Genomic DNA, 16,725 nt, shown 5'->3' with positions numbered 1-16,725 from the left:
GACATTATCGCGCATGTGCAGTATTAAACGGTGTCAGAGTCCGACGGTCTTACCATATAGATGATGTGCCCTAACGTCACTGCAGCATGCAGGTATAAATAATGCAAAGCACTCTCACGTTATAATGCGCTTATTGCTTAATCCTAGCTTCGATCCAATCTTCTCACCATTCATCCGCTAAAGGAAAGAATAAAACATTTTTATTTAAATTGATGAAATTAAATTAAATCTATATTAAAAAATAAAAAATAAATCTATATTCTATACAGTTAACATTATCTTCTTCTTCTTCTTCTTTTTGGTCAACGTGCGATAGTAATGTATTTAGAAGATGAAGTAGCATCAACGTTTCACCGTTTCAAGTAGCGATATATAGTACTTCTTATTCGGTAAGGTTTACACAAGTCAACAGTCGACGGTCGACCCAATTAACATGGAGAAGATATACTGAAACATAATAAAGATTAGTTTAGCGTATAAAATTTGTAAGCACGAGAAAATTTGTTGTAGGTGATTTTGCAAATATGGCAACGATATACGGAACCTCGTTGAAGTCAACCAAAGAGACGTAAAACGATTGACAAGACTTCCAACCACTAGTAAATATGTATTATATAGTTACATTTTTTGCTACAAAATATAATAATAACAAATAATATCTATAAATTGTTACAAATTAGTGACAAAATTTAAATTAATAGTTATTGTAGCTAATTAGTTACTAAGTGTAGCTATATAGTGACAAATAGTAACATACATAATTTGTAGAAAAATGTTACATATTTAGTGACATAAAATTTTGTAACACTATAACACACAACTTTAAATGTAACAATTTGTAACATTTTCCTCACCTTTAAACACTTAAAACATTTTTCTTTCCCTTCCTCAGTGACCTAAAATTTATTTTTCCTCAAACTAAAATTAAGGCAATCTGTTTCGAGAGAGTGGAGATGAGATCTCCGTCCTCCTGACCTGAGGAGGAAGATGAGAGAGAGACTCGCAATCTTTCAGATCGGAGAAACGTTCTTCAGGATCCTCCTCCAACCTAAACTCGAAATCACCAGCGTGACTGTGACCTACGATTGTTAGCCTACGCTCCGTAAAATTCACTCCGTAAGTCTCTCCGGCGATTTTCTGGGTCCTTAACGCCCTCGAAATCGCTCACTGTTCTTGGGTTATCTTTTTCTGGCTCTGTCTCTGCGAAATTTTGCTTGTCGTTTGGATTATATCCTTATTTTGTTGGTCTCTCTGTTGATTTTATATATCTCGATTTTGGATTTTTTGGATTCTTAGGGCTCCGGAAATGGTCATCGACGTTTAAACGGAGAAAGATGCCTCTGCTGATTCACCCACTTCTGTTCTCAACGAGGAGGTTTATTTTGTGTTATACATTTCTTCTTTGGTATAATATTGTGTAAAAAGCTTAGAAAGAAAAAGTTTTCTGTAAATGGGTATATTACTTTCACTGCTACTTGATTTTGCTCTTTATCTGATTTTGAAGGATAACTGATTTTGGTCTCCGTCATCGTAACACTGATTTTGGTCTCCGTTATCTGATTTTGAAGGATGGTTCTTCTTCGAAGCCTTCTCTTCTCGGCCCTGTTTATTATGCAGGTTTCCATTACAAAGGTAACTCCGACAAATACATATTGCTCTCTTTCATGTTTGATTTTGTTCTCTCTTAAATCACGACTTCTGAACTTTAAATATTTGTGTATGCTTTGTTTTTTTCAGGTTCATCCATCTTAATGTACTTGGCACACAAACTCATTGTTTGGTATCAGGGACAAGAAGCTTCAATGCTGCTTCCTTTCTCATATGTTGTGGTCTCGGGTGCTATAGGATCATGTTCGGTTTTATTTGCCAAGTCACTGTGAGATGCTCAGTGACTTGATTTATTTCTCTCATTGTCACATCGACTTAATCTATTTTGTCACATAGCCATTGGAGAAATATTCTCTGCTACAGACTCTGTTTGCACCTTGCAAGTAAGAATTTTCTTAACATTGGGTGTTGCAGTATGCTTCTTTCGCTCTTCTCCTCAAACTTCATCACTAGAATTTGGAGTTAACTAGAAAAGTTCTAATTCATTTTCTTTCTCAGGCTGGATTGCTCAGTGCTTTCATTATGAAGAATCTCTATATTGGAAGGTATATATTGCGTGTTTATGGCTCGTTATATACATGATTTTCTTTTTTGGTTAGTTTTTGATAGTTCTATGCTTTGTTAGTTACGTTCTTTCTTTAATACTTTACTTTCTTTTTTGGTTAAATCAGGCACTCTACTGATCGTGAAGTTGTACATATTTATGCTATAGTATGCATCTGCATAAATGTTCATGGTAACTCATCGGTTACATAAAGACAAAGTGCATTCCATTTGTATCTCCATATTTAAGCCTTGTCTTTACTAATTATATGATTTCATTGCAGGCCTGAATATATACTTTTGGTTATCATTCATCTCTGTCATTGTAAGTAAACAAAAGCAAGAATAAGTAAAAAAGCTTGAAATCCATAAGACACTAACACTAAGAGAATGTGTTTTTATTTGTTTGTTGTTTAAGCTTGTCATCTTGGTTGGAACCAAACTAGAGCATGTTGTCTCAGGTTAAGGAGCAGCAGACATGCACAACTAATGGGGCTCAAGTCAAACCACATGACAGACTCTTCTGGTTTGGGAAACTATCTTTTTTGAATGTATTTATATATCTTCTATTTGTAAGTGGTTTTTAACTCTCTGTTTGAGAGTTTAAAACTCTATCTTGTTTGAGTGTATGATATTAAACTAAGTTTAACATTAATTATAATTGTGTATGTTTTGCAATTTAATTTTTAATATATTTTCACATAATTTGTTTTTATTGCTAGATATAAAACCTTTCAATAATTTTGATATAATAAAAGCTACCGTTAACATATATTTGCCGTTTGTCGTTTTTGTAACAAGTTTATGACAAGTAACTTTGTAGCTTGGTGTGAGTCTATTTGTCACCAAAATTTTGTAACTTTTTGTATATAGTTGCTACTAATACTATTGCCGCAAATTGTAACAAATGGTGGTAGATAAATGTAACATTTTGTAGCAAATAGCTACGTTTACACTAGTATCTAAATTGTAGCAAGTTGCGACAGTTTGCTATGAAGAAAACCTTTGCTACGACAAAATAATTACTAAATTTTTTTGTCACAATTCTGTAGCAAACAAATTTTAGCTACGAAAAATACCACATAACTACAATTATTTCCGTAGCAATGTAGAACATTTTTACTAGTGAACGGACCGACTAATTAGTAACCGCGACTGGAAATATGCTAGTCGATTCGTTTTGTGATCCTTACAAAAATCTGACTCAGTTTAGCAAACTTGTGCTATTAATTATTAGCAAACGTATAATTCCACCTGTCAAAATTTAATTCTTAGCTAGAAAATATGGTCTTATCAGCAGCTGGTTTTAGTAATTATAGAAAAAGATATATACATATATATATATACACACATATAAGCAGGGCCGGCTCAAGTTTTTTTGGATCTTGTGCAATTTTTTTTTTTTTAATAATTTGGAGATCTTAGTTGTAAATTTCAGAAATTTGGGGTGTTTTCTTGTCAAAATATCAGGACCTAAAACCTTGTAATTTTTTTTAAAAAAATACTTGCACCACCCCATTGCCGGGCCTGCATATAAGAACAGCAACAAGATAAAAACATCTCGTAATATCCTGATATGTGATTATGGTCTTGTATTATTAGTGTAGTATATATATATATATATATATATATATATATAACAAAAAGATTTTTCGATAAAAACGTGAAGGAAAATAGCTATTATTGTAGTCTTTAGAAGACATATTTTTTTAGTCACACGATAGATATATCAATGTTACCGTATTACGTATGCGGGATTAAATAAACAAATTTTGTCTTTTGGTCATCATCCGCTAGAATGGGACTAGCAAGAGAGAAGTTGGAATTAATCACGTTCTTGTATTCGACTAATAAAGGGTGTGGATGAGGTGTGTTTTAGTTGTCGTTTCTTGTATTCAACTTGCGGGGTTGGATCTTACTTTACAAATTGATAGATCATAGATAGATTTTAATTGTTTCTTTAACAAATTAAATAATCAGTCACCGAACTAGTAGATGCGATGGCGATAAATAATTGACTGATTGTTTATGTTATAAGTATTGATACATATATTGTATTTGTAATAACCTAACCCTTAAATTATAAAAATGTAATGTCTGGTTTATTATAGAAAATGGTATGGATGTCTTCTTAGCGGACCCCATTCTTACGTTGTTTGGTTATACTTTCGATTCCATGTTCCAATTTTATAATTTGGGAGCGTATAAAATTATAAAATTTGAAGGGATTAAGAAAAAAAAAAAAAAGAGAGGTGAAAATGATGAAGATTGTAGGGGGTTAGAAAACTAAAAAGGAGGTCGCTGATGAATGTTTTGGGCTAACGTAAGTAAGAATACCAAATATAGATAGAGTCAAGAGTTAAAAACAAAAAAAGGATATATCAAACCAAGTGGATAGAGCTGGTTTCTATGAAAAATAATGAAATCTAAAAACCTATCACAAATTGGTTTGTTTATTTGTAGTGGTAGTATCAATCAATAATAATCACAACATTTTTAAGTACACTATATATAAAGTTAAAATACCGATAGAGAGATCTAAAAGAAAGAATTATATCAAATTGAGTCGTAAATATGCGAGAGATATTGAATGCCCGCCTGCCTGCCTGCCTGCCTTGCCTTGCCTTGTTGGTTAAACAATTGTAGTTGCCGACAAAAGAAAAAACGGAATAGAAAATACTAGTATAGTAAGTGAAAATGAATTAGCAGAATAAATTAAATTTGGTCTTCTAATTAATCTCGCGTGAAATAAGAATGGGCCTCTTCCAGAGCAAGAGAAAAGGTCCAATTGTAAGAAGAATGGGCCGCGTGAAATAAGAATGGGCCTCTTCCATTACAGATCTTTGGAAGAATAACTCGGTTTGATGGACATATCAAATTGGGCTATGTTGGGCCACTTGAGTCTTTCGACACGAAGAAGAAGATGTCGTCCCTCATCGTCATCGTCGAGACCTTTGGACATAAATGAAGCAGCCAACCAACCAAAAACAGAACTGAGAAGAGAAGATAAGATGGCCTCTCTTCTCTCTCCCGCCACGACCGCCGCCGTAGCATTTCACTCTTGCGGCTTCTCCACGCCATCTCCCTTTACATCCCAAAAGAGCATTTTCCTCCTCAGCCGCCGGAGTTGCATGATGAGATGCAGTTTCTCTCCTCAGGACATTATTCCTCTTGATTCTCTATCTCATCTCCCTGCTGTCCTTGACTTTCAGAATTCCTTTTCGGATTCCCAGAAATGGGGATTCTTTGTTTCCGCCGGACTTGTCTGGTTTTACCTCACGGCCAGGCCCGGCGTTCTCATCGGCGCCATTGACGCCTACCTTCTCGCTCCCCTCCAGCTTGGCCTCGACACTCTTTTTGGGACTAGGAGGTTGAAGAGGTCCGATTTCTTGGTCACTGAGAAACTCGGCGAAGGCTCTTTCGGCGTGGTTTATGCCGGCGTCCTGCTCCCCAAGAACTCTACTGTTAATGATGACGTCAGGGTTAGCAAAGCTCGAGCTAAAGCTATGGACTTTACCGGAGAATTCAAGCAGAGAGTCATTCTCAAGAAGGTATATCTATATATAACATACCCCTTAGAACTGAACTGAAACAAGTGAGATTAAACACTCATCATCAATAAATAATGCAGGTGAAGCTAGGAGTACGAGGTGCGGAGGAATTCGGCGACTACGAAGAGTGGTTCAACTACAGACTCTCAAGGGCGGCTCCTGAGACCTGCGCTGACTTTCTCGGAAGCTTTGTCGCAGACAAGACCAACACCATGTTTACAAAAGGCGGCAAATGGCTTGTCTGGAGGTTCGAGGTGCTCTTCTTTACCTTAATAATATATCTCTATCTTATCTAATTTTATTCTACACCAACAATGACGCTCCGCTCTGGTTCCCTTCAACAGGGAGACCGTGACCTCGCTGATTACATGAAAGATCGGAGCTTCCCTTCCAATCTGGAGTCCATCATGTTTGGCCGCGTTCTCCAAGGCGTCGAGTCTGTGAAACGTCGTGCATTGATCATTAAGCAGATCATGCGCCAGATCATTACATCTCTCAGGAAAATCCATGGTACGGGCATTGTTCACCGGGACGTTAAGCCTGCCAACTTGGTCGTTACAAAGAAGGGCCAGATTAAGCTCATCGACTTTGGTGCTGCTGCTGATCTTCGCATTGGCAAGAATTACATCCCCGACCGCACATTGCTCGATCCCGACTACTGTCCTCCTGAGCTCTATGTCCTCCCTGAGGAAACGCCTACTCCTCCTCCCGAGCCTATAGCCGCTTTGCTTTCCCCGATTCTCTGGCAGGTCGTTTTCGTTCTCTCTCTCTCTCTCTCTCTCTATGTTTTGCCTTCTTTACTTCACTTTAGTCTCTGTCTGATTTTTGGAGTGCTGATTCTTACAGTTGAATAGTCCGGATCTTTTTGATATGTATTCTGCTGGGATAGTGCTTCTACAAATGGCGGTTCCGACCTTAAGATCTACTGCGGGTCTTAAGAATTTCAATTCGGAGATCAAGTCTGTTGAATACGATCTTAATAGATGGCGGGACAGAACTCGGACGAGGCCAGACTTGAGCATACTCGATCTCGACTCCGGCAGAGGGTGGGACCTCGTCACTAAACTCATTTCCGAGAGAGGTTCTCTGAGACGCGGACGCCTTTCAGCCGCTGCTGCTCTCAGACACCCTTATTTTTTGTTGGGTGGTGATCAAGCTGCCGCTGTTCTTTCAAAGCTCAGTTTCAGCAAGTGACTCTGCTTTTATTTTTATCATGTAAATGTACACAATAATAACACAACTCTGTTCCTTAAATACATATCATATATATATATATATTTCTGTTTATACTCTCTGCTTCCTTCTTGATTCACAATCAAACGAGTTTTGTTATGCCTGAGCGGTTTTGCATATCAGCCGTCATCATCAGGTTTTAAATCATAGCCTGCAGAGGTATATACTCGTCTGGAATCTCCCTCCAAGGTAAGTTTAAACACTCTATCTTGATTCACATATATAAATATTAAACACCTGTATACACTTATCATCGTATTCTTGTGATTCACAAAAGGTTGTGATACTTAAAGCTCGTCGTGGGAGAGGAGGGCATCTAGAGCAGTGTGATTCTTTTTCTTGCATCCCCACTTGCATCTCCAGCTACACAAGGAGTTAAAGATGGCGAGTCGCTTCGACTGCAGAGATATGATCTTTGAAGCGGTGTGCGCTCTTGTGAGGTAAACTGCGTAGCCGTCATCCATGAACTCTGCTCCCTGAGGGAAGACCTGCCACACTAGACTTCCAGCACCAGCCCCTCCTTTCCTTGTTGAGTTGAGGGTCATCTTGTACACCGTATTCAACATCATGTCACGGAAAGATGTGTTGAAACCAGGGTCATGTGCGGACACACCAAACTCTGTGAACAGAACCGGCATTCCCAAGTACATCTCTGCGTCCTCCACATGAGATTGCATCCAAGAGCTAGTGAATTCCAAGAAAGAGTTTGATACTGCCGTCGATATCCTACAGTTAGCAATCATTTACATACTCCGTTTTAGCTATTGTCTGTTTTCAGATTCAGGGCAGTGTCTGTTTCTTGGTATTATTGCATCTAAACTTACCAGGTGTCTGGATAGACGTGAACCGTAGCAAAATCGACGCCAAGAGCCTGATTATTTCTGATGAAGTCAGTTCCGACTTGTGCAGCGTAGGAGTTGGGATTGTATCTGGTTCTCGCAGGGGCAGAGGGACCATAAAAGCCTTCAAGTCCGATCTCCACCAAATGTTTAGCGTCTATGCTTTTCACAAAAGCCGCCATTTCTTGTATCCAGGACTGGAGTTTGTCACCGGAGGGATCAGAGGGGCAGCGAGGCTCATTCATGAGTTCCCAGGCGAAGATTGTGGGGTCGTTCTTGTAAGTTATGTTTGTGTAGGTGTTCACTCTATTCAGCACCGTCTGCAACGCAACCACGTTCAAGTTACAAAACAAAAAGAGGTGCTTTTCGGATATATAAGCAGTGAGATGGATAGAATAATCACCCGGACATGAGACTGGTAGAAGTTTCTGAGAGTGGGGTTGGTGAAGAAGTCGTCATCAGAGGTAAGATTAAGGCCGGAGGCGTTCCCCCATTTAACATACTGAGCTTTGCCGCCATATGCGTCCCAGTTGTTGACCAATGACAGTATAAGTCTGATCTTGTACTTTCTGGCCTCGCTCACCACGAAATCCAGGGCCTGCCCAATTGCTTAAAACCTTGAAATAGAAATAGAAAAAAGTGTTGAAGGTAGAAGCTTTAGGTGTAGAGATATGTACCTTGAAGACCTCTTCATCGTAAACAGAGGGAGATTTTTGGAGAGCTCTCCATTGGCCGTCATTGAAAGCCCATGTCCTGCCTACCGTCATTCCAACTGCGGAGGCTTGTTGGAACACTTCCGTCACTTTGCCTCTCGTGGAATTGTCAGCTGCAAGAACCATCATCCAATATGTGTTGAAGCCATTCACGTAGAACGGTTGTCCATTTTGCGTAAATTGCATCCCTTTCCTCTCAACCATCTCCCATTCTTCTTCTCCTACTGATTCTTCTGAGTTAAACCTGCAAAAATCACCCTCAACTTTGTCATTCTTCCCTACAGGTAAATTAATTCCGAGACCAATTTTTTGAATGATCGTCTAATGTTGTTAGTACTCATGGGACTCGCTGTCAAAGTCTGCGAGAGCTCTGTTTTGTGTTAGAATTATGAAAACCGCAGAACAGAGCACGATTCTGAATCCTAGTCGGTCCTTCATTTTTGCAGGTTTATGGATGAGAACAGATTCATCGTCATTTGGATGCATTTTGAAGTATATATATTCAAAGCCAACAAAAGATGGACTCAATTTTTTATAATCCAAAACTTTAACTTACAAGGCAAGAGAATGGGTCCTAGGTTTCAGCACATGTTGGAGAGATATCAATCAGAGGACTGATACGTGAGACAGTTCCAAAGTAATCTGTCACTGCCAAGCTAAGATTCGAAGCGCACCCACTAGGGTTAGCTGACATGTCCATTTCAATTTTTCCGTGCAAGCTTCGGACCAACCCACCCATCTTTTAAAGTCATTTCATAGAGAAGTGACTGATGAGTCATCCTTTTTTTTTGTTTTGTTTCTTTTCGTTTTTTCTCAGGATTTCTGGTTGAGCACGAAAATGCACAATGTGATCTAACTCCTCTTTACCGTCACAGCTCAATTGCCGGAAATAAAATTAAGGAAACTCGTGTTTTGCATTACCTTACATTACGTGCATAGAAAAGACACGTTACTCTCAGCAAATTTGCACCGTTTGCGTGCTGTCTCAGCAACTGATCATTAACATTAACGAACTTCCATTAGACATACACTAAAAACAACATCTCAGAAATGTTTTCCAGAGTTTTAGCTCAGCCCTATATCTCTCAGGAAAACATCTTCTAGTTCAAGTTTAATTAGTATTGTAAAGAAAAACATCTTCTGGACTGGTTCAAGATTGTACAATTGACTAACAAAGTCAGAAGAAGTTGCATATACAAGAACTCACTATAATCCTCCTTACAGCGGAACCTTGCCCAGCAGGTGGCTCTATAAGTTCCATATCTTGATGAGTTATTCATAGGGGACTTGGTACATCGATCAATGCTGCTAAACCACACTGCACAAAGCAGAGCCAAAATATCTGTATCATTTTATCTTATCATCTTTCCCCTGATCTGAATGTTGCAGAGATGATTCTACTTACCATCTCACATCTGAGAGTGAAGAGACCATTATATTCCCCGAGAGCTGTGTCAGGACTTTTGCAGCAGATGCAGATTACGAACGCATCTAAGACAATGAATACATATCACACAAGACTCCCATTGCTAGAAAAAAAAAAACATATAAACACGGAAGACTAGTTATGGAATTTACCAATGTATCTCCGTAACACAGCTTGAAAATCCCTGTAAGACACTAAACCCTTCATCTCTAGCCGTTGCTGTTTGTTCAACAATCCTTTTGTCTCCATTTGGAGAAGCAAGAAATTCATGACATGATCTGGCTTCCTATGCATCCTGAACAAGGTAGGTATGTTAAAGAGTGATACACCAGTCGACTCAACAAGTAGAGTTAAAAAGGAAAGATCAATAACGAAATAGAACAAGTCGTACGTTCTGCAGAGATCAGCAAAGTTTAAACAAACTGTTACCGTCCCTTGTGCAAGGAGCTGAGGAGGCATCATTACTGTTCTTGGCCTTTCTGTAGAAGCCTCAAGATCGTCATCACGAAGCCTATCAAACGCCCTACTCAAGAGCTGCGGAGCATAGAAAAAGCAGCTCGGGTCATAGTCAAGAACCACAGAAGAGAACATCAAAAAATAATTACAGCAATAGCAATAATAAAGACTACCTCCTTGTAGCCATAATCTGGCTCATCAAAGTTCTGGCAAGATTGACGGTGTGGTGCATTATCCTCTGTTGACAACATCAATAAATAGTATCGTAGCTTCAGACACCATTATACATATGAGTTCGATTAATTAAATGATTATCTTCCAACGCCATTCTTTGGAAACCTAATTACTTACCCAAAAAGTGTCCTCCTTCCTGGAACAGAGGCTTGCTCTTCTTCTTCTTCTTCTTCTTCTTTTTCTTGGAAGGGTCAAATCCACTGATCTACATCGTCAGCATAAGCTTTAGCAAATTGGAATCCGGAGAAACGGTGATATAAGGGGTGGAGAAGAAAGAGTACCCATGAAGAATCGCTATCTAAAACCTCGACTTCAAGTTTCCAGCATCGCTGCTTTTGCTGTAAATCCATCGTCGCCGGCGGGTCGGACTTGTTTCAACGATGATCGGATCGGAGCCAAGTTAAATAATATGAAACGAGGGTTTGTCATTGGGCCCGTATTGGGCCTTCAGGCTTTTTTTTGTTTCTGTCGACAAATAAATAAGGAGGATATATGAATATATTGGATTTATTACAATGTTGTACAACTAAGATAACTAATTATTGGTTAAACTTTAAAAATAAGAAAGGTTGAGTTGAGTCAAAAAGGAGTAAGTGTTTTTTGTACAGAGATAGTAGTTGTAGTCAGCGAGGAGCGATGCTGGGAACAAAGCCGCTGCTGAGATCGCTTCCTAATAGGCTCGACGATTCGTAAAGGTCTCTGGTCACATTCGACGACGATGTTGAGAGCACTGATGAAGACGATGCCATTTCCATTCTTGCCTCCTTATCCGGGGCTTCTTGGAGCAGTGCCTCCAGCTCTTTTACTACCTCCGCCATACCAGGCCTCATCTCCGGTGAGTCGTGGCTACACCTTAGTGCCAAAGCCGCAAACTTTTCAACACTTTCTATCGACCACGGCTCCATTCTCTTGTCTATCAGCGATACCATCATATCCCTCTGATCCGCTGTCTTCACCTCTCGCACGATATTTTTGCCATGGGATATGGCGTGCATACCAGTCAGCAGCTCCAAGAACACAACTCCAATGCTGTAAACATCGCTCTTGTCCGTCAGCTTGTGTGTCAGGAAATATTCCGGATCCAGGTACCCCTGCAACACATTCAAATAAACTAAGCATATGAGATATGTTTTGTGCCAAAATATACATAATTATCACATTATTCATTTTGATGACTCACTGGAGTCCCACGGACAACGGTTGAGACGTGTTTAGGCACATCCTCTTCATCTTCCAAAACAGGAGCAAGTCGAGACAGTCCAAAGTCTGCAACTTTGGCATTGAAGTTAGGGTCAAGGAGGATGTTACTGGCTTTGATGTCTCGGTGGAACACTGGCGGGTTGGCTTCTGTGTGAAGGTAGAGAATGCCTTTGGCTGCTCCCAACGCAACACGAATCCTCATCCCAAAGCTCAATGACTCCTTCCCCTTAGCTGCATCACCAAATATTTTCTATCAGTTTAAAGAAAACTAAATGACACACATCCAAAAAAGCGCCCCCATAAATCTTAGTGACTTTCTACCAGACAGCCAGTCGCGCAGGGTGCCATTTGGCATAAATTCGTACACCAGCATCTGCACATTCAGTAACTTCATCATAAGCAATTATATTTAAAAAATATCTATTCAGGCGGCTCTACTGGGTACAAGAGAGTACCTGCTCGCCTTCTTCGTCACAATAACCGATCAGTGACACTAGATTCCGATGATGCAACCTCGAGAGCAACTCTATTTCATTCAAGAACTCCTTTTCACCTTGCAAAGAACTCTCATCTGCTCGCTTTACTGCAGCAACCGTTTTGTCAGATAACACACCTCTATAAACCTTTCCATAGCCTCCGCGTCCAACCAACGTTGAGCTGCTAAAATCGTCGGTGGCCTCTGCTAGTTCTTTGAAACTGAAGCCTCTTATCCCAGAATTCATCAAGGAAGCCTTCGAGGCTGACAAAAATATAACAGATTCAGTTAAAGTTGGTCCTATATCTAAGTGGGATAGATTGGGAATAGAAGATTCGAATGAACTTACAAGACCGTCTTCTAGATATCTCTCGCTCGTGTTTGCTGTATCTTCTAAGCAACAAGGCTGCAACCACGGCAGATATCGCAACAGCAGTAACTACAGCCCCTGCAGTTATTGCTGCTAATCGTCCCCAGCTGACGCCTTTCCTTTCACTGTTGAAGTTAACTGAGGAGATAAAAGAAGACTTCCACTTAGCAGTCAATCTCGATCTGCTTGTGTTAAAAAAAAAAAACACTTATTAGGTTAAAGACGCGCACCATATGAATAAGGCCCCTGCAGAGTGAAGTTGAGCAGTTCGTACGGGCCGAATAAGTCGCTACCAGGAAATCTCCATGAAGCGAATATGTCCCGGATTCTGAGAACTTCACTGCTGTTAAACGTTCTTGTATAGGTTTCATTAACTTTCGGAAAAAGTTTTAGATACATCCTCAAACGAGGCCCTTTCTCCCACTCATATGAGTCGATCCAGAGTTGATATGGTTCCATCTGAAGGAAATCAGCAACATACTCGTCAAATTGATCAATGTATGGAGGGAAGTATGAGAAGCTAGGACTTTTGAGACGATATCCAATTCTGAGAGGCGCTGCGCAAAAGCATGGTAACGGGGATGCTGGGCTGTATTCGTAGAAGTCAGGAGTGGGACAGGCTAGTGGAGGACAGTCCAGTGCAGAATTAGTTGAGTTGGTTGGTAGTGATGTCCACTCTTTTCCTATGGACTCACAAAATAGGTTTGCATTTGATATGCTTCCATTTTTGCAGATCGGATTACCATCAAGCCTGTAAATGAATTACACTCCCTGTAATAAGCATTCAAGACATAAACATCAAAAAAAAGTTACCTAAAGTACTGATACGGCTAAAGACGCACCTTAAAGTGATATTTTGTGGAGGAGTTAGATCTCCTTGCACTCGTGACAGAGAATTATTCCTAAGATCACTGAAGGAATCGAGAGAAAAACAGGAAAATTAGAGAAGTTGATGAATTGCTACTGGATGCAAGTGAAGTAGGGAAACAATGATTTTACAGTAGAAGTCTAGCTTTCTTCAATAATGAGATATTCGTCCAAAGGGAATCAGGGACAGATCCAGATAACACATTGTTCTTCAGCAACCTGCAGAAGATGACATTTTTATTTGCGAAGTCAATATTGCTACTCACAAGCTTATTCACTTTGGATATAGCGTAACACAAATATAATAACTCACAGCATCTGAAGCAAAGGGAGATCTGAGAAGCTCTGTGGGATGGATCCGTTAAGTATGTTGTTTGATAAATCACTGTAATTAACCAGTATAATACTCAAAGCAGTAAGGTATACGTGGAAACATAATTAAAAATCTGAAAAAAGAAACTGAATTAACAACTGTATAGAGCATACATGGTTGTCACATCCTTAGAAAGGTTAGAAGAAGGTATAGGTCCAGTGAGCTCATTCCAGCTCAGGTCCCTGTGTGAACAAGAAGCACAGACACATTCACAACATTGGAAAGAGAATCCATGCATTGAGATTGATCATAACTTACAAGTATTTGAGATGACGTATCCTGCTAAAATCAGGAAGTGCCCCTTTCAAACTACAATTTCTAAGACTCCTGAAAGTGCAAAAAGACGAACGAACATAATAAGCTCTCTCTATATCTTTGAAGTGAAACAAGGACTTAAGATTACAGTGGCCCAAAACGTACAGCTTCAGAATACTTGAAAAGTTTCCATAGGAAGCTGGGATATCAGATCCACTGAAGTTGTTATTATCCAGTTGCCTGCAGCGGAGGATAATAACCATAAATTTAACGAATTACTTTTAGAACGAGGTAAACACACATAATAGAGAAACATACAGGATTTGCAGGTTTGGCAATGCAGAGAGTTGTGGTGGAAGATTTCCAGACAAATTATTGTTGTCTAGCAGCCTGTAAATTTAGTTCGACTCTTTAAGGCTTTACCATCATAATGTCACAAAATTATGGAAACACTGGCAACATTGTGGCAATGACTCACACATGAAAGATGTTAGTAAGATTGGAAAGCTCAAGTGGAATCTGTCCGCTCAACGAATTATTGTTGAAGTGACTGTACAAGGCAAAAATAAAGATATTATGAGATGCTATTGGAAAACCTGCATTTAAGGTTGACATCAGTGTCTGGCTTGATGTTCAGACTCACAGATGTTTCACTTTTTTCAAGTTGGAAAAGGACTTTGGTATTGGTCCTGTGATGTTATTCTCATCTATCTGGAACCTGTTCAAGTTCGAAAGATAACCGAGTTCGCTTGGTAAAGACCCTGAAAGTTTGTTTCCATTCAGCAGCCTGACAACATGTTTCAGAATCAGAAGATAAACAAGGTGAACACATGTGCTTATCAAAAGTGTTCCATCTAGAGCAATGCTTATTTATCAGGTAGTTCCAACTTACAAGAGTACCAGGGATGATATCTGTCCTATCTCCTTCGGAATTGAACCACTTAAATTGTTCCACATGAAATCTCTTGATAGATTCAACATGAAAGAATAATTTTACAGTCAGTAGAAATTGGTGTAACCAAAATATAAGGCGTTCCCATATGCACACTTTGCAAAGCTTAACATCTTGAAACTTACAATATTTCAAGATGAACTAATTTTTGGAGCTCTGGTGACAAACTTCCAGAGAGGTTCATATTCATCAACAGGCTGCTTGACAACAAAAGAAAGGATCAGGGAAGGAATCCTATTATAGGAATAGCTGGTCATGCAAACAACGGTTCCGAGAGAGAGAGAACAAAAAAAAAGACAAGGGAGCCAGCTTCTCCCAAAAGTTAAGCCTGTTAACTCCAGCAGAGTAACAAGGAAAGCAGGAAGACACATACGGAAAAAGAAAAAGAAAAAGAATAAAGTCATACAGTTCTCGGACATGCAGGTAGTCGTCAGTACCAATCTCATTAAAGCAGATAACTCCTGTCCAATTTGATCTGCAAGGGTCTCCTCTGTTCCAATTTCTCAAATTGTCTTTAGGGTCAATTAAACTTCTCTTAACTGATCGTAAAGCAGTGACTGCGAACGGAAAAAGATAGTTGAAAATCAGGTAAGAGAAGATGGAAACTTGGGGAGCAGTAACGTTCTCAGAAACAAAGATAAGAAGAAGAAGAAGAAGAAGAAGAAGATTAAAACTGTAGTCACCTTCAGAAGGGTGTGTTCTTAGTGCATCGGCAAGAAGAAGGAGGAGAAGACAACAAAACGCAACAAGGAGCGCATGTAGATAGACGCTTTGAGGCAACATCATCATGAAACCTTAATAAGAAAACGTGACAGCGTAAGAAGCAGAAATATAGATATATAAAGATTTAAAGCAGTGTTGGTTTCTAGGAAGATGAAAGAAATCAATATGCGATATGAGCAATGAAGTCAGATCCAAGAGCAGCAGCACAAGGTGGTCGTATTTATGACAGAAATAGACACAAGAAGTAAAATTCAAATCAAAGCATTCAAGAGCTCAAAGCCAAGAAAGATGATTACCTCACTGTTTGGATCAGCTATACATACCCGCCCCCGCCCTCTATAAGCTAAAAGTCAATATATGCAGACGACAATGCAGATTAAATCAAAGGGGCACTAATCATCGTCCGGGAAATTAATCGAGCGAGAGAGAGAGAAGAAATGACCTTGATGATGATCTTGACTTGTCTGCCATTAAAAAAAAAAAAAAATCCGAAAAGCATATAAAACCTTTACTGCTTTACAACGCCCAAGTGGTAAAAAGAAGAATGTAAACTGGGGTTGACTCTACCTGCAAGTCCAGGAGCACAATCGTGCCTCGTGCGTGAGCTTTTCTGACAAAAATAAGAAAGCCATTATAATCGATCGGCAAAACCCAACCCAACCCAACCTAACATAGACGGCGTTTTGAAAGTGACCCCCGACCCAGAGAGAGAGACGCGCTCTTTGTGGGTCCTTTTTCTTCTCACGCCTAGTCATATTATTAAGGGATGGTCAACTCCTCCTCCTTTCTTCTCAGTCCATCTATTATTTTATAAACACAACATATAATTTGCCTATTTAGGCTATAGGCCCATGATATATTAAGTAGGCTTGCATTAAAAGAAAGCCCATTTAGAAATGGATTATTA

The 16,725-nt window shown here is 39.4% G+C and overlaps 4 protein-coding genes and 1 long non-coding RNA gene across 20 annotated transcripts; 2 read left to right on the top strand and 3 right to left on the bottom strand.

Moving 5' to 3' along the window:
- Positions 1–809: 809 nt before the first annotated feature.
- Positions 810–2,829, top strand: LOC104768266 (MLO-like protein 4). 6 transcript variants are annotated; one of them, XR_764226.3, is made up of 8 exons: positions 810–1,116; positions 1,297–1,375; positions 1,569–1,632; positions 1,738–1,991; positions 2,107–2,153; positions 2,280–2,344; positions 2,436–2,476; positions 2,570–2,829. It is a non-coding gene; the product is annotated as an MLO-like protein 4 (long non-coding RNA). The 6 variants fall into 6 exon arrangements; XR_015593631.1 differs by having other exon boundaries at positions 841–1,116; positions 2,613–2,829; XR_015593632.1 differs by having other exon boundaries at positions 844–1,116; positions 1,297–1,454; positions 2,613–2,829.
- A 2,236-nt stretch (positions 2,830–5,065) lies between these two features.
- LOC104768262 (serine/threonine-protein kinase STN8, chloroplastic) lies at positions 5,066–6,989 on the top strand. The gene is made up of 4 exons (XM_010492189.3): positions 5,066–5,702; positions 5,783–5,956; positions 6,047–6,451; positions 6,549–6,989. The coding sequence occupies exons 1-4, from the start codon at positions 5,163–5,165 to the stop codon at positions 6,894–6,896; spliced, it is 1,467 nt and encodes a 488-aa protein (XP_010490491.1). The 5' UTR covers positions 5,066–5,162; the 3' UTR covers positions 6,897–6,989.
- LOC104768263 (mannan endo-1,4-beta-mannosidase 6) lies at positions 6,884–9,352 on the bottom strand. Of its 2 annotated transcripts, none has more exons than XM_087505853.1 (5): positions 9,044–9,352; positions 8,452–8,731; positions 8,178–8,372; positions 7,760–8,094; positions 6,884–7,661 (listed from the first exon to the last, which is right to left on the bottom strand). In XM_087505853.1, the coding sequence occupies exons 2-5, from the start codon at positions 8,689–8,691 to the stop codon at positions 7,223–7,225; spliced, it is 1,209 nt and encodes a 402-aa protein (XP_087361979.1). In that variant the 5' UTR covers positions 8,692–8,731; positions 9,044–9,352; the 3' UTR covers positions 6,884–7,222. The 2 variants fall into 2 exon arrangements, with proteins under 2 accessions (XP_087361979.1, XP_087361978.1); XM_087505852.1 differs by having other exon boundaries at positions 8,825–9,134.
- Positions 9,353–9,440: 88 nt separating this feature from the next.
- Positions 9,441–11,073, bottom strand: LOC104768264 (eukaryotic translation initiation factor 2 subunit beta). Of its 5 annotated transcripts, none has more exons than XR_015593442.1 (7): positions 10,885–11,063; positions 10,721–10,808; positions 10,543–10,607; positions 10,066–10,447; positions 9,893–9,978; positions 9,695–9,805; positions 9,441–9,479 (listed from the first exon to the last, which is right to left on the bottom strand). XR_015593442.1 is itself a non-coding variant. In XM_087505858.1 (7 exons), exons 4-7 carry the CDS (start codon positions 10,373–10,375, stop codon positions 9,764–9,766), a joined length of 342 nt encoding a protein of 113 aa, XP_087361984.1. In that variant the 5' UTR covers positions 10,376–10,447; positions 10,543–10,607; positions 10,721–10,803; positions 10,885–11,068; the 3' UTR covers positions 9,487–9,763. The 5 variants fall into 5 exon arrangements, 4 of the variants coding, with proteins under 4 accessions (XP_087361984.1, XP_010490494.2, XP_087361982.1 ...); XM_087505858.1 differs by lacking the exon at positions 9,441–9,479 and having other exon boundaries at positions 9,487–9,805; positions 10,066–10,208; positions 10,305–10,447; positions 10,721–10,803; positions 10,885–11,068; XM_010492192.3 differs by lacking the exon at positions 9,441–9,479 and having other exon boundaries at positions 9,487–9,805; positions 10,066–10,208; positions 10,305–10,447.
- Positions 11,074–11,079: 6 nt separating this feature from the next.
- On the bottom strand, positions 11,080–16,603 carry LOC104768261 (putative LRR receptor-like serine/threonine-protein kinase At1g06840). 6 transcript variants are annotated; one of them, XM_010492187.3, is made up of 22 exons: positions 16,386–16,603; positions 16,261–16,282; positions 16,115–16,161; positions 15,779–15,889; positions 15,502–15,652; positions 15,221–15,292; positions 15,036–15,107; positions 14,787–14,930; positions 14,622–14,693; positions 14,462–14,533; positions 14,309–14,383; positions 14,147–14,215; positions 14,002–14,070; positions 13,829–13,900; positions 13,648–13,734; positions 13,491–13,559; positions 12,879–13,399; positions 12,628–12,786; positions 12,259–12,542; positions 12,125–12,176; positions 11,784–12,034; positions 11,080–11,694 (listed from the first exon to the last, which is right to left on the bottom strand). In XM_010492187.3, the coding sequence occupies exons 4-22, from the start codon at positions 15,882–15,884 to the stop codon at positions 11,227–11,229; spliced, it is 2,865 nt and encodes a 954-aa protein (XP_010490489.2). In that variant the 5' UTR covers positions 15,885–15,889; positions 16,115–16,161; positions 16,261–16,282; positions 16,386–16,603; the 3' UTR covers positions 11,080–11,226. The 6 variants fall into 6 exon arrangements, with proteins under 6 accessions (XP_010490489.2, XP_087361977.1, XP_010490490.2 ...); XM_087505851.1 differs by having other exon boundaries at positions 15,533–15,652; positions 16,386–16,599; XM_010492188.3 differs by having other exon boundaries at positions 16,115–16,154; positions 16,386–16,510.
- Between the last annotated feature and the right edge of the window lie 122 nt (positions 16,604–16,725).

The sequence above is a fragment of the Camelina sativa genome, chromosome 20, assembly GCF_030686135.1.
Source record: "Camelina sativa cultivar CO46 ecotype springtype chromosome 20, ASM3068613v1".
Taxonomy (NCBI): domain Eukaryota; kingdom Viridiplantae; phylum Streptophyta; class Magnoliopsida; order Brassicales; family Brassicaceae; genus Camelina; species Camelina sativa.
The sequence above is the reverse complement of the archived record's forward strand: the minus strand, read 5'-3'. Positions and strand labels throughout refer to the sequence as shown.